The 15,515-nt window shown below is 53.7% G+C and overlaps 1 protein-coding gene across 1 annotated transcript; it reads left to right on the forward strand.

The window, feature by feature from the left end:
• Positions 1-2,111: 2,111 nt before the first annotated feature.
• On the forward strand, positions 2,112-13,278 carry GCG54_00006173 (putative zinc protease; the record flags this gene model as incomplete). The annotated part of the gene is made up of 9 exons (XM_045406185.1): positions 2,112-2,384; positions 2,455-3,309; positions 3,366-5,001; positions 5,054-5,271; positions 8,155-8,872; positions 8,932-11,024; positions 11,073-11,645; positions 11,697-12,441; positions 12,491-13,278. 9 exons carry the CDS (start codon positions 2,112-2,114, stop codon positions 13,276-13,278), a joined length of 7,899 nt encoding a protein of 2,632 aa, XP_045265568.1.
• Positions 13,279-15,515: the final 2,237 nt, after the last annotated feature.

Here is a 15,515-nt window from a genome sequence, read left to right on the forward strand (position 1 = left end):
TTGCCTCATCTCCAGCCTCAAGAAAGAAGCTGGAGACGGAAGGTAACGGTGAGGCAGGCATGTTTTTTCGTGGTTGTCGTGGCATCTGCAACCTTGCCGGGGGCCCATGGTATGTAGGGCGAATATTGCTACCGTCGGTCGCGGTTAAGTAGGGCAATAGTCACGACGAACTCCACGTTCACAGCCAGACGGCAGACGGCTCGTCACGGAAGGAGAGCCACTGTATGTTTCAGAGAGACCTCGTCGTCATCTCGCCCTTGACATCAGTCATACAAGGCAAGTAGAATCCTTGAGGCACGCGGTGGTGGTGCGGTCTTCTCGGTAGGGCCGCAGCGGCGACATTAGCGCGAGTCTGGCGGCAGTAGCAGCGTGGGCAGGATGTTGAAATCCGGTGTTCGGCGTCGTCGCAGGCCTCTGACGGCGGCTGTTGGCTTTGCTGATGGCGAGATTTTTATTTTTATTTTTAATTTCTTTTTATATACAATTCTTGTAGCCTCCTATCTGCCGGCCAGTCATTGAGAGGAATGAAGATGGACGGGAGAGAACGGTCTGCCGCAGGAAACAGGCAAGACAGCATCCGGATGGAGGGATGAAGGGAGAAGCACCGAAGGGCCTGGAGCCACCCCTACGGGCTACAGGGACCCTCGCCAGAGCAATAGCGTTCCAGCGATCAGCAGCCCGTCTATCCGCTTTCGTCCATCGTTTCTGGAGACCGTCTGGCTGGTACCCTTGGGTCGCACAGCGGTAGCGTCCCTTGCGTCCCCACGCCGAGCACAGACCCTTCTTTCCATGAGGTGTTCTCTTGCAGTTGCAGCTGCCCTGGCCGCAGGTGCTCTGCCTGCTTTCTGCCGTGGCTTCTGTTTCTGCTTGATGCTGAGGTGCTTGCTGATGCCGGTGCGATGGGAGGAGTCAGTACCTACTACTACCAAGGCGCAGAGCAGACCGGACTGCTCCTGCCAGTTTGTCATGTCCAGTCAGTGCCACTGTTCCTGCCGCGAGATGTGTTTCCATCTTCCACGGCCAAAATACGTACCTGCTTGACTGTGTGTACTTGACTGAACAATACCCAGCACAAACATCATCATCATCATCATCATCATTATCATTAACAAAGCAAGTACCTACCTGCCTAACTTGCCTAGGTAACTACATAGGCACCGTACGTACCTGCCTTACACTACGGATACCTAGGCAGTGTCCCTTGGGTTGGAAGGAACATTCAACCTATCCGTGCGGACCTTCCTCCCCCATACCTTGCCGTCCCTCTCTCCGCCGCCTGCTTGAGGTCCAGTCCCCAAATCCCAATCTCACCTCAGGCCCAGGCCAGTCCAGCAACAGCAACACAGCAGCAGCGGCAGCCAGCCGCAACCACGACCCTTCCCTCACTGCAGTACCCGTACCCGCTCTCCTCCCCTCCTCCCACCCCCCCCTACCCAGCGACCCGCGACCCGCGACCTGCGACCTGCGCACCCCGGCCGCCGCACGAGCACCCAAGCACCTTCCCGGCTGCTTCCTCGTCTTCCTCCACCGTCCGTCCCACGGCTGACACTTACACTCGCACACTACCTTACCTTACGGGCACCTCAGCCAACCACTCACACTGCACCCGCCTTTCCAATCTGCCTTGCCTTGCATTTCGCTGCGGCTTGCGGGTGCTTTCTCAATCCTGTCGCAGCTTGCTCCAGCCTGACTGACTGACTTCGTTGCGCTGCATCTCATCCACCTGCGAACCCACCTCTTACGTGCCTCACTCACCTTTCCTCTTCTTCAAATCAACCCTCACCCGCTCCTTGTCATACCTTACCCTCTTTACCACGTCCGCCTCTGCCGACGTTCGCCCCGACGTCCCCTATCCTTCAAAAGTGGCGTTCCCCCACCCCACGCCCAGAGCTTTTGTCTTCTTTCAAAGTGCCAGGCGACAAGCAGCAGTCTCCCAAACCGTCCTGCTGCAGCCCCGTGCCGTACACTCCCTTCCACTCAACTGCATCTACCGCCACCGCTGCACGAGGATCGGTACCAAAAATATTAATCCTACAACCAGCACCCTGAACCGAACACCTACCGCCATCACCGTCAATCACCCTCGACGGTTCAGGCACAACTCCGCCGACATGTCTGACAGAGAGCCCAGTGCCCGCGGTCCCAGGGACCTGGATGGCCCCCTTCGCGAGCCGAGGCCCCAGCCTATCGAGCGGGTGACGGATCAGCTCGAGACCCCTTCGCTCGACGACAGAACCTACCGTGTCATTCGCTTGTCCAACAAGCTTGAGGCCCTGCTGGTCCACGATCCAGAGACAGACAAGGCCAGCGCCGCCCTTGACGTCAATGTCGGAAACTTCAGCGACGAAGAGGATATGCCCGGCATGGCCCATGCCGTGGAACATGTACGCTTCTTCACACACACAAAGGAACCCCGTCGCAATCGCTTACCTTGGCTGACAATTGTTTGCGCAGCTTCTGTTCATGGGCACCAAGAAGTTCCCTGTAGAAAACGAATACTCCCAGTACCTCGCCTCCAACTCTGGCAGCTCAAACGCATACACGGGAGCAACCTCCACCAACTACTTTTTTGATGTCTCTGCAAAGCCTGCCAACGACCAGGAGCCCTCGGCCTCGAACCCCTCCCCCTTCAAGGGTGCGCTCGACCGCTTCGCCCAGTTCTTTATCGAGCCTCTCTTCCTCGAATCGACCCTGGACCGAGAGTTGCGCGCCGTCGACTCCGAGAACAAGAAGAACCTGCAGAGCGACCAATGGCGACTGCACCAGCTTGAGAAGAGCCTTTCCAACCCCAAGCACCCCTTCTGCCATTTTTCGACCGGCAACTTCGAGGTTCTCAAGGCCCAGCCAGAGGCCAAGGGCGTCAATGTTCGGGCCAAGTTTATGGAGTTCCACGAGAAGCACTACTCAGCGAATAGGATGAAGTTGGTGGTTCTGGGACGGGAGCCTTTGGACGTTTTGGAGGACTGGGTCGCAGAGTTGTTTGCTGGGGTCCCCAACAAGAATCTGGTGCCGAACCGCTGGGAGGCCGAGGTGCCCTTCCGCGAAAGCGAGCTCGGTGTACAGGTGTTCGCTAAGCCGGTGATGGACTCGCGCGAACTGAACCTCTTTTTCCCGTTCCTCGACGAGGAGAATATGTTCGAGTCGCAGCCCAGCCGATACGTCAGCCACCTGATCGGCCACGAGGGACCTGGAAGTATTATGGCCTATGTCAAGGAGAAGGGTTGGGCCAACGGTCTAAGTGCTGGCGCATACCCAGTCTGTCCGGGCACCCCTGGTATCTTTGACTGCCAGATTCGCCTGACCGAGGAGGTGAGCTTGGAATTCACCCATCTTACTATGGCCTCACATGCTGACGCAAACCACAGGGCCTCAAGAACTACAAGGAGATCGTCAAGATCTTCTTCCAATACGTCTCTCTTCTCCGGGAGTCGCCGCCCCAAGAATGGATCTTTGATGAGCAGAAGGGCATGGCCGATGTAGACTTCAAGTTTAAACAAAAGACGCCAGCAAGCCGCTTCACCAGCAAGACTAGTGCCGTCATGCAGAAGCCGCTCCCGCGCGAGTGGCTTCTCAGTGGATACAGCCGGCTGCGAAAGTTCGACTCTCAACTGATTGACAAGGGACTGGCTTGCTTGAGACCTGATAACTTCCGTTTGACCATCGTGTCGCAGAAGTTCCCTGGTGACTGGGATCAGAAGGAGAAGTGGTACGGCACCGAGTACCGCCACGAGAAGATTCCCGACGACTTCATGGCGGAGATCAAGAAGGCTGCCTCGAGTTCCGCCTCCGACCGGCTCGCAGAGCTTCACCTCCCCCACAAGAACAACTTCATTCCCACCAAGCTTGAGGTCGAGAAGAAGGAGGTCAAGGAGCCGGCAGTGGCGCCGCGTGTCGTCCGAAACGACAGCATCGCTCGGACGTGGTTCAAGAAAGATGACACATTCTGGGTGCCCAAGGCGAACCTCGTCATCAGCTGCCGGAACCCCAACATATATTCGACTGCTGAGAATGCTGTCAAGGCTAGGCTGTTTACCGACCTCGTTAGGGATGCGTTGGAGGCCTACTCGTATGATGCGGAGCTTGCCGGTCTGCAGTACAGTGTCACCCTTGACGCCCGCGGCTTGTTCCTAGACCTCAGTGGGTACAACGACAAGTTGGCGGTTCTCTTGGAGCAGGTTCTCATCACTATGCGCGACCTCAAGATTAAGGATGAGAGATTCGACATCATCAGGGAGCGCCTGAACCGGGGATACAACAACTGGGAGCTTCAGCAGCCCTTCCACCAGGTGTCAGACTACACAACTTGGCTCAACTCTGAGCGTGACTACGTTGTTGAGGAGTCTTTGGCTGAGCTGCCCAACATCACTGCTGAGGACGTCCGCCAGTTCAAGAAGCAGATGCTTTCACAATTGCACATTGAAAGCTATGTGCACGGCAATCTGTACAAAGAGGATGCCCTCAAGTTGACTGACATGATTGAGACAATCCTGAAGCCCCGTGAATTGCCACGCCCTCAGTGGCCCGTCATTCGATCTCTTGTTCTCCCCGCTGGATCAAACTACGTTTACAAGAAGACGCTGAAGGACCCAGCAAACGTCAACCACTGCATCGAGGTGTGGCTGTACGTTGGGGATAAGAGCGACCGCATGACGCGGGCAAAGACAATGCTCCTCGACCAGATGACCCATGAGCCGGCATTCGACCAACTCCGAACCAAGGAGCAGTTGGGCTACGTTGTCTTTAGTGGAGTCCGAAGCTTCTCAACAACCTATGGCTTCCGGTTCATCATTCAGAGTGAGCGAACGCCCGAATACCTCGAGTCGAGAATCGAAGCATTCCTCAACCTGTTCGCCAACAACCTGGACTCCATGTCCGAGACCGATTTCGAGGGCCACAAGCGAAGTTTGATTGTGAAGCGTCTGGAAAAGCTTAAGAACCTTGACCAGGAGAGCAGCCGCCACTGGGCCCAGATCGCCAGTGAATACTACGACTTTGAGCTGAGTGAGTGGCATTCTTGTGTGTCGAGGATTACGGATGCTGACCCCTGTTTTAGCCCACGAAGATGCCGCCCATGTCAAGTTGCTCACGAAGGCAGACATGGTTGAGTTCTTCCAGCAGTATATCAAGCCAGGCTCTGCTACACGCGCAAAGCTTTCAGTCCACCTTCATGCCCAGGCGGGTAAGTCGACGGAGACGGAAACCAAGGTGAATGGGGTCAAGAAGGAAGAGGGCGAGGCGACGAGCACGCCGGAGCCAGTCCCCATCAAAGACGTGCGTAGTTTCCGGGCGGGCCTGCAGGCGACGCGGGGAGCCCGGCCAGCCAAAGACCTGAGCGAATACGAAGATACGGATGCGAAGCTATGAGTAGCGAGTGGAAGATGGTCGTTCAAGACACACAGGCGGCGTTGAGACCAGGGGTGATTACAAGAAGAAACACTTGCTAGAAGGACAACGGACTCAGAGTCTTGTCGAGGGGAGAAGAGTACTGGCACCAAAACAGTTGTTTCGAGCATCGGTTATTACACGCATCCATCGTCAGGATGGGGGAGGGGCATGACGTTATGAGGCTTCACGACGGGAATTGGGATAGAGCCCCAAGAGTTGAGCAGCCTGCATTCGTGTACCACAGCCGCCACTATGGCGGGTTGGACAGCAACAAGACTACCTGGGTTTGTGTAGTTAGAAGCAGAATAGAGACCTGCATGTCATATGCTTTTACGAGTAATAGAATGCGAAACCGTGTGTCCGGCCTGACAAGCAGTCGGGTGACGTGCAAAGTCCACACGAGTCAAGAATGGAGGGCATGTGGCGAAATGCTGGTTACGTGTCGAGTTGATTGGCAACACCACGGGTTGACTTCCGAGGGTCGACAAGAGAGAGTCTTGCTGCTTTGGTTTTACTTTATTTTTCCCGCTCCAAGTGTGTGGTCTGCATTGTGGGTTTTGAAGATAGGCGGTCAAGAGAGGCTTGGGATGAGATGAAGAAATGCCCTATCAGAATGAAGGTCTCCTGCCGCTTTCCAGCCGAGAATTCCAAAGTCGGCGACAAGAGGCAGGGGCCGACTCTGACGTCAAGCTGGGAGGTCGTGGTAAGAGGTATGTGGGGCCGTGGGGACGCTTTGACGCGGATTTCACTGAATATTTCTCGATGTCTCTCGTGGTAAGTCGGAATTGACGGACGGTGGAGGAGACAAGTGGCCATGTTTGTTAACATCTTGCTATAGGCATGTTTCTGCCGAATAAACAGTCCTACCGTTCCTGAGAGTTGGACCTGAAGCGTCGTCCGTATTGGAAAAGCTGAACGAAAGGAGCCACAAGAAGCGGTGGGTGGACCCCTGACCATGGACCGATGCGTCTACCTTACGTGTACGTACAGCACGGAGTGATTTGGGACGGGTCCTGAAAGTCCAAAGAAGAAAAGGAAGAGAAGAACTTGGCACAGAGAAGCGCAGAGAAAGTTCCTCTCCAAGCGACATGAGCTTTGAGATATCACCGGCCTGATATGCTCTGAAGTTGCTCGAATATCAGCTGGTTCCGTGTCGTCCTGTCAGCAGGTCAATGGGAACAACACTTATTACAAGGCTAGGGCTCACGGTAGTGACCTCCGGGCAGCGCAAGGCAGCCCCCGGCTCGGTCCATGCAGGATTGCCCAGTGCCGGACTTGGAGGTGCCCGGGTACTGGGTCTAGAAAAGCCCTTCCTTCCCCGCCGTGCCCGCTCCAATACCACGCTTCTTTTTCTCCTCAAGACAGAAAAGAAAAAAAAAAAACCGGCTTCAGCGATGAGGGTACGCTGATGAGCTTGCAGAGGCAGCTACAATTCGCGGAGTGGCAGTTGGCCTTTCCTTCTTTCCCCACTCCCAGATGTGGGGTAAAGCTGCATTGGTGCAGCACGAAATCCCAATTGGCAACTGATTGGATGCATGTCTTTCCCTGAAAGAGTTCTCTATGATTTTTTTCATCTAGTTTTTTTTTTTTCTCGAATTTTTTTTCAACTTTGGTGCACTTGACCGTCACTTCCCTGTTAAAGCGCTTCCCCCCTCCCTTTCTCCTTCGCCTGGTGGGTGGGTGGGTAGGTTGGGAAAAAATTCTGAATTATGAGGCTGGCCACTTAGTCCCCTAGCAGTGAAGGGCATCCTCCATCACTTCTTTCTTCTGCCATTCAGTGCACCTGTCCCTCAACTTTTGCAATTCTGCGCAGTAAAACAACAAGGAGTGATTCATTGAGGCATCTCACAGGGGGGTTCCTCATTTTATTTTCTCATATCTGATCACTTTGAGAATCCAAGTGTACAACAACGACAACAAAAATCAACGTTGTTGGTTCTTACCTTCAAGGCCTCCTCTGACACTGACAACCGTCTCACAAGATACGTACCGTTTGCTTTAAGTCGCGCCGTCCAAGTCCACGCGCCGCCTCGCCTAAGTCACCCCCTAAGAGAAAAAAAATCCTAGACCCCTCCAAGCAAGAGCGCTGCTGGGCAGTCTGTGAAATCGGCCTAATCTGCATCAGCTGTACCGCAACCGCCATCAGCTCCTCCCAATTATTCTACCTTAGGTACCAAGGACCTGGGCTTATTACTGGAACCTGCCTGGCACGCACTGTACGACAACAGACCATCCGGCAGTAGTGCAGCAGCAAACGTCCAGTGTTGGAAGCGCCTCCAATAGCCGTCCTCTACAGTGCCTTCTTTCCACAGCACTTGGCAATGTAGAAAGGCGCAAGCACAGGTCGCAAAGCAGACGCGCGCACATCTGTATCTGATCTGCCCCCAACTCAAACACACACATACCTGCCCGTCGCCTTCTCTTACCTTACCTCACTACGTCCACCACCGTCCACGCCCTTCCGTACCTTACTCACGACTTGGACCAGTTCCTGCCGTTTCCTTGTGGGATCCAATTCCGTACGGTCCTTCCGCCTCCGCCCTCTCACACATACACACACACTCTCTCTCTCCTCCCACCCCACAAGCCCCGATGCGCAGTCCGCTTGGAGGTCTTCAGCTGTAGTTTTCCACCGCCCTGTCGACCAGGACTTCTACTTTTTCCCCCCCGTTCTTCTGTTCTGTGCTTTTGCCCTGGGTCTGTCTGCCGTCCGCCAAACAGACCTGCTGCTTGAACGACTGGCTGGCTGCACTGCACTACTAATGCAAGACGCCTTCTCCCATCTGCTTTCGCTACACTTGGATTTTCCCCGCCGCCATCCCGGAGCTGCACAGGCAGCTCGCCTTCACCACGTCTTCCTCAAAGAAGAGAAAGCTCTCCCGCAACCAGTCCCGCGACGACCAAGTGCCTAGCACCAGCACTTCCTCCCCCGCCGACACCGTCCTCCCGTCGTGCGAGCCAAACGACGACCCGGCCTTCTCCTTCTCCGCTGCGTCAACCGACGGCCGGTCGACTCCCACCTACGCTCGCAGCGACTCTGTCCCGGCTTCTAGCTTGCCTGCGCGTCTGCAAACCGGCTCTCTTGTCTCCGCCGACTACGCATCCAGCACCGCCTCGTCGCCCTGCGGTGTCGCCGATCTCTCCATCGACAGCGATCGAGGGGAAATCTCCGGCCCCGAGACTGGCACTGCGCTGACATTCCACTCAGCCAGAAGCCGGTCTCCTTTCAACGTCTCCCGCCGAGCCATCATGACCAGTGATGCCAACCCTCACCAACGTTCTTCCTCGCCCTTGAAACGACGTGCTTCCAGCATGGACCCCGACCCCGACGTTGAGATGAAGGAGGACGTCGAGATGACCCCGGCCCAAACCACCGAGGACCCCGAGAGTGCCCCGTCTACCTCCAAAACACACCTGCCCCGCGCCATGAGCGTCGATTTGCCCGACAACGCTGCGAACGGTCACTCCGGTGCACCCAAAGACAAGGGTAAGATCCATCATTCAGACACGCTTGCGGATCGCCGTTTGCTGACCAAACTGTTGCAGATATTCCTCCGCTGCCAGAGCAGATCAAGACGATTCAGACACTTCTCAAGGCTTTCAACGACGAGCCCCCCAAAGCAGGCACTGTTGCTTACATTGTGTCGAGATCATGGGTGGAAAAGGCGCTAGCGCTAGGTGGAGACCCTAAATTTGCAAAGAAAGAGGCGTCAGACGAGCCACTGGGACCTGTCGACAACTCGGGCGTGATCCTCGAGGTTCTGAAGCAACCCAATGGCGATGACTTTGTGCGGATGAAGCCTGGCGTCAGCTTGGAGGAATGCGAACTCTTTCCCGAAGATGCCTGGACGCTTGTGTCTGAGTGGTATGGTGTGAGGGAAGGCCAAAAGCCCATTGTTCGTCTTGCTATCAACACGGCGACCGACGCTGCAAGCCCTGCCAACATCATGTTCGAGCTTCATCCTCCCATTTTCACGGTTCACAGGGTCGAATCGCCTGCCAGTCCCTTCCAGATTGATGACGAGCTCAAGGCCAAGGGCCCGTTCGTCTTGGCCCGAAGCTCCACCATGCCGTATAATGCGTTTTACAAGGAGTTGAAGCAGCTCATGGGTATTCCCCTTGACCGCAAGATCCGCGTGTGGCAAGTCTTGCAGAAGCCGACCACGCCAGTTGTGCAGGACCTGTCGCCCCCGTCTACGTTGACGCCGCCCGAGTCACCCAACCCCGACAAGCAGGCCGAAACCTCGGCAGACCCCTGGCAAAAGCTGCTGATTAGACCGACTGTCCTCACGGCTCTTGCTAGAGACACTGAGCGCGTTCAGGTTACGGCGGATGATAGAACAGGCGACGAAAACTATAACGGCCGGTCTCCCGTGTCTTTCTACGGGCTATCGCAGGACTGCATCCTTGTCGTTGATGAACAGTACAGTGCCAACTCCTGGGTGTCCGGGCTGGGTAAGAAAACCGCCAACGACAAGGTCATTGCCTCACGAGGTAGCGCCTCGAGCTTGACTACACAAGGGAAAGGCACCAGTAGCCGAAACAGCCCTGCTCCGGGGCCCGTAACCAGAGGTCGGACCCAGCAGAAGAAGCCTGGCAGAGGTCTTGGCGCCGTTGGTCTCCAAAATCTCGGTAACACGTGCTACATGAACTCGGCTCTTCAGTGCGTCCGCAGCGTTGAGGAATTGACAAAGTACTTCCTGACCGGCGAGTACGAGAAGGAAATCAACAAGGCCAACGCGCTTGGCTACAAGGGACAGGTCGCAATGGCATACGGCAATCTTCTCAAGGAGATCTACGCGGAGTCAAGAGGCGCCGTAAGCCCGCGCGACTTCAAGAACACTGTCGGCCGCGCGCGCAGCACGTTCCAGGGCTGGGGTCAGCAGGACACTCAAGAGTTCCTCGGATTTCTCCTCGACGCCCTGCAGGAAGACCTGAGCCGCATCAAGAAGAAGCCGTACATTGAGAAGCCTGACTCGACCGATGAGATGATTGGCGATGAGGCGGCCATCCGAAAGATGGCGGAAGAGGTATGGGACATCACGCGCAAGCGTGACGACTCAGTTGTCGCGGACCTCTTCACCGGACTGTACAAGTCGACGCTGAAGTGCCCCGTCTGCGACAAGATCTCCATCACCTTCGACCCCTTTAGCAATCTGACCTTGCCGCTTCCCGTGGAGGACATGTGGAGTAGAACTGTCAAATTCCTGCCATTGAACGATGCGCCTGTACAGATCGAGGTTGAGCTGTCAAAGCACAGCGCCATTGAGGGGCTCAAGAAGGCCATCTCGGATAAGACTGGCGTGCCTGTGGAGCTGTTACTAGGGGCTGAAGAGTTTAAGGGCAAATTCTTCAAGGTCTACGACGATAGCAGCGACGTGTCGGATGAGATCCAGTCCAACGACATCCCCACTTTCCACGAGCTTGAGGCAGCACCAACCAACTATCCTCCCAAGCAAAAGAAGATGGGTGCGCCTACTTCTATGCTAGACATAAGCGACGAGCCCTATGTCGATCCTCTCACCGAGCGAATGGTCGTCACTGTCCTTCACCGCAAGCGCAATAACAACAACACCTACCGCATGAGGTCAGACGATGTGGCCTCCCCTCCCCACTTCATCGTTCTCACTCCCGAGGAAGTAAGTGGACACCCTGTGTTATCAACTGTCTCGTCCTAACCAGAACAGTCTCGTAACGAGGACGCCATTCGCCGCAAGGTCTTGGAAAAGGTGGCGACATTCTCTACTTGGTCTGAATTCTCCGAGAGCGACGACAGCACTGATGCCGACATGGTCATCACGTCCCAGTCCGACGCTGATTCATCGGGGGACAGTAAGATTGTCTCCCACTCAGTAGAAGGAGAAGATGACTTAGTTGATGTCTCCATGGTCGCAGGCGGGCAAAAGTCGAATGGCCGAAAAGCTCTTAAGCAGTTTAACACCACTCGCCCCAAATGGGTCAACAGCAGCGCCTACCTTCCGCCTCAGCTGCAGAACCTGTTTGAGCTCAGCTTTTTCAACGAGAATGGTGACTCACCGCTGCCAACCGGTTGGAACTCAGTTGACGACAACAAGAACTTCCGCACTCTGGCTTCTAGGGCACCCGAGACCACACCCGAGGCCAACAGCCCTGGTTCTTCCCAAACCGCTGACAGTGAACATGAGAGTGTGAGCGAGGAGCAATCTCCACAGTCGGTCGAGGAGCAGACCCGTATGGCAGACGAGTCGGAGGAGGATGAGCCGGTCAGACTCCCTCCCAAGGTAAGCGTTCCCCAGTTTCTAACCACAGGGTCCACATCTGACTTGAAGCAGGCCGCTCGTGGTAGAGGCAACCATAAGGTTGGTGGAGCCCGCCGCAAGTTCAACAAGGGCAACAAGACATACGGCAAGAAGGGCAACAAGCGTCGCAATAAGGAGCTGCGGAACAGCAAGGAGCAGTCCTACAACATTGTCGACGTTGCGCCCCAGCCATCGCCATTGGACGAGGCTCCCGGTGGCCCCCTCATCCGTCTTGGCGAGGGCATCATCGTCGACTGGACCGAAGAGTCTTGGGACATGGTCTTTGGTAAGGAAGATCGTGACGACGACACTCGCGGCCAGAGGACCTTTGTCGACCCTGAGAAACTTGAGGACCAAGCTCTCGAGCAGAAGCGTAAGACGCGCATGGCTCGTAAGAAGCAAGGAATTACTCTTGAGGAATGCTTGGACGAGTTCGAGAAGGCCGAAGTGTTGTCTGAGCAGGACATGTGGTACTGCCCACGCTGCAAAGAGCACCGACGTGCCAGCAAAAAGTTCGACCTTTGGAAAACGCCAGACATCCTCATTGTCCACCTGAAGAGATTTAGCAGCTCAGGTTGGCGCCGCGACAAGCTCGACGTTCTGGTCGACTTCCCCATCGAAGGCCTCGATCTGCACAAGCGCGTCCTCTGCCAAGAGACGGGTAAGGAAGAGATCTACGACCTCATTGCCGTCGATGACCATTTCGGCGGTCTCGGTGGCGGTCACTATACGGCGTACGGACGTAACTTTGTCGATGGACAGTGGTACAACTATAACGGTACGTGAGGCCCTGCAGCTAAAACGCAGCCAAGCTAATGAGATCCCAGACACGTCGGTTAGCAAGACATCACCTGAGAGCGTTATCACCAAGGCAGCGTACCTGCTGTTCTACCGCCGTCGCTCAGACGGCCCCTTGGGCGGTCCCCGTTTCAAGGAAATCTTCGACAAGTTCGACAAGGGCGGCGAAGATGACGAAGAGGGAGACACCAGCTCGGGGGAAGATCAACGTCTCGCCGGGGGCTCCTCCCTAACTGGATCGTCGAGACTTGGGACCGGAGCCGAAGCAACTCTCCCGCGCGGAAATCGTGGTTTGGCTAGTAGCACAATGGCCACGGTGTCGCGCGAGACAGAGGATGAGCTCCCGCCTTATGAAGGCAGCTCGAGCACGAACGTTGGCAGTGAGAATATCCAGAACAGCATCGAAGACGAAGGCATCGGTATGACTGACAACTTTGCTGGATCGAACGGATTTCAGGCAACACAGACATGGAACTGGAACTCCCTGAGCTCCAATGATGGCCCGGCCAACTCTCTCGGAATGGAAGGCTACGCCAGCGATGACGCCCAGCCTGACTCTTCGGACGACAGGGACAACGATACGGACATGCAGTTTGACGAGACCCTTGGAGAATACGGTGATGCGACTCATGAGGAAGCGCCACCGCCACCGGATTTTAGCGCGCAAATCGGACTCTCTGAGATCCAAAATGCGGCATGGGAGCGTCAAAACAAGGACAAGGTCATCTCGGTCCCCGCTGTCGATAACGATGTTGCTTCCACTGAGGCAGCGGAGATCCATCTTGATGACGAGGCGGACCAGCGCCCTCGGTCCTAGTTGCCGCGGCGACTTGGGGTTTGCTCTAGGTTTTTCCAACGAAAGGGGTCGTCTTAGACTAGCGGTCCGCCGTTCTTAACGAGTCAGGCGAGGGTACGGAAAGACTACCGGGTACGCATTTCAGTACGGAAACCCGGTGTGCATACAAGTCTATGAACACGGTTAGTGAAGGCATTACAGAAAAAGCAGAAAGGATACAATGAGGCGTAAATAGAGATAGACCTCTCATGCCCTGGCATACATCAGGCCATACTGTTGGCCTCGACGTTTTTCTTGGAGTCTCGGATGCATGAGGATACGGGTGTATGATTTTTGATTATTACGGTACGCTATACAGAGAATATAGCAGATTCGTAAGATTTACCGAGCGTTTGCGTCGCAATGTGCTCGTCCCTCTTGGAAGTGCCAACGATCGACGCAGTGAACGTCGTCCCCAAGGACCTTTGTAGACCATGACTTCAGTGGCGCCTTCGATCCCGGCTTCGAAACAGTCTTGTTTGGTGACCTGTCGTTGTTCTCGGTGGCATTTGGGCTCTCTCGAGGCACCGTCATCAAGCATCATGGTCAGGGCACAAGATCCGGCACGTGGCATTATATCGTTAGGGACTAGTCACAAGAGGACCTGGGTTTAGGAGACGCAATTCTCCCGAAGAATTTTGTTATTTAAGCGAAAAGTGATGCAGGATAATTGCAATGACAACGGCGGCTATAAACGAAGACGAAAAGGACGCGTCAATAACAATGACCAAAGCAACCACGACTACAGGGATGGAACGATGAAATGATGCTTTGAATTACTTCTGTAGTGATCGATGTAGATAGACCGCTAGCGACTTTAGGAGGCGTAACTTGTATTTTCTGGACGTGATGCTTAGCAAGGTGTGTAGCATCCTCCTCCCAGATTGGCAGTACACATGCAGTCAATGCAGGGGGTCGCTGAGCAAGACAATGGATTCTCGTCTGAAAGGATTCACGTATCTAGGCCAGGGTGGGCTGGTGCTTTCAAGTTGATAGTTGTAAAATGGTTTTATTCTGATGACATCGGCAACAGCACTGAGACGGAAGAATATAGAGGTGGATGTATAGACGTATAGGAGCTTCTATGAATAGAATTAGATCTAAGGCCTTGTTGATAATTATAACGCGGGCTTTAGAGGAAGGTGAATCTATCTTTTTAATCTAGTTTTAAAATATTCCACCTTCTAAAGTAATAATATAATGTTTATTTTGATATAAACAGTATTTTATATAAGTTTTATTAGCTAGGTAGTATCTACTATATATATATATATATATATATATATATATATAATCTATCTATTATTAGTATTATTAGTATTATTATTATTATTACTTTATTAGCTATCTCTATTAAAGAATTAAGTTTATTATAGTTAGAGTCATAAGGTATATTATTTAGCTAGTTAGATAATAATAGAAAAAAATAAAAGTAATATTAAAGAGAGATAAAGAAGAGAGATAAGGAGGGGAAAAACAAAAGAAAAATAAAGAGAAGAGATAATAAATAATAAAAATTAATAATAGCTAAAGTAATAATAATATAGCTAATAGCTAACTATATCTATTAGAAAGGGCTTAAGGTTTCTCTTCTCTTACTATCCTCCCTACTTCACTTAGCGACCTAAGTGGGGGGGGAACCATAGGGGTTATATCCATTCTAAGCTTCTACGTCCAACATCGGATTAGCATCCTCGATAGTCTAGTGGTGAGGATATCGGCTTGTCATTCTAACGATGCGCCGGGGACCGGGGTTCAATTCCCCGTCGAGGAGTTTCTCTTTTGCTTTTTACAATGTGTCTGTCAATAGGGGTATTGTTCTAAGTCTGCGCGACTTTTTTCTTCTCCTTCTCTATTTTCTGACAATACTAAAAAAGGCAGGTAATGTTACACGCAGGCAACTCCTGAGTTTCAAGCGCACAGCAGATCACCAACAAACCCCTGCTCGGGCATGCCGAGTGCTACAACGTCTAGAACCAGATTTTCAAAGTCTGGACATCCGAGTTGAAGAGCCCGTCTGAAGGCCCCCTAATGTATCTATTCAATACAATCAACCACCAGACTTTTTCAAAAGGGTTGCCAGGATGCCCTTTTTTCAGCTATTGAAGATCAACCTCTTGAGTCCGGATCATGCCGGTGAGCATTGACGATGCGATGCGAACCACGCTCAGAACCCATGTTCCCTGGTTCAACAACTCGGGACCTTGGTCCACACACAG

This window comes from Colletotrichum gloeosporioides, assembly GCF_011800055.1.
Source record: "Colletotrichum gloeosporioides strain Lc1 chromosome Unknown consensus_36, whole genome shotgun sequence".
NCBI lineage: Eukaryota > Fungi > Ascomycota > Sordariomycetes > Glomerellales > Glomerellaceae > Colletotrichum > Colletotrichum gloeosporioides.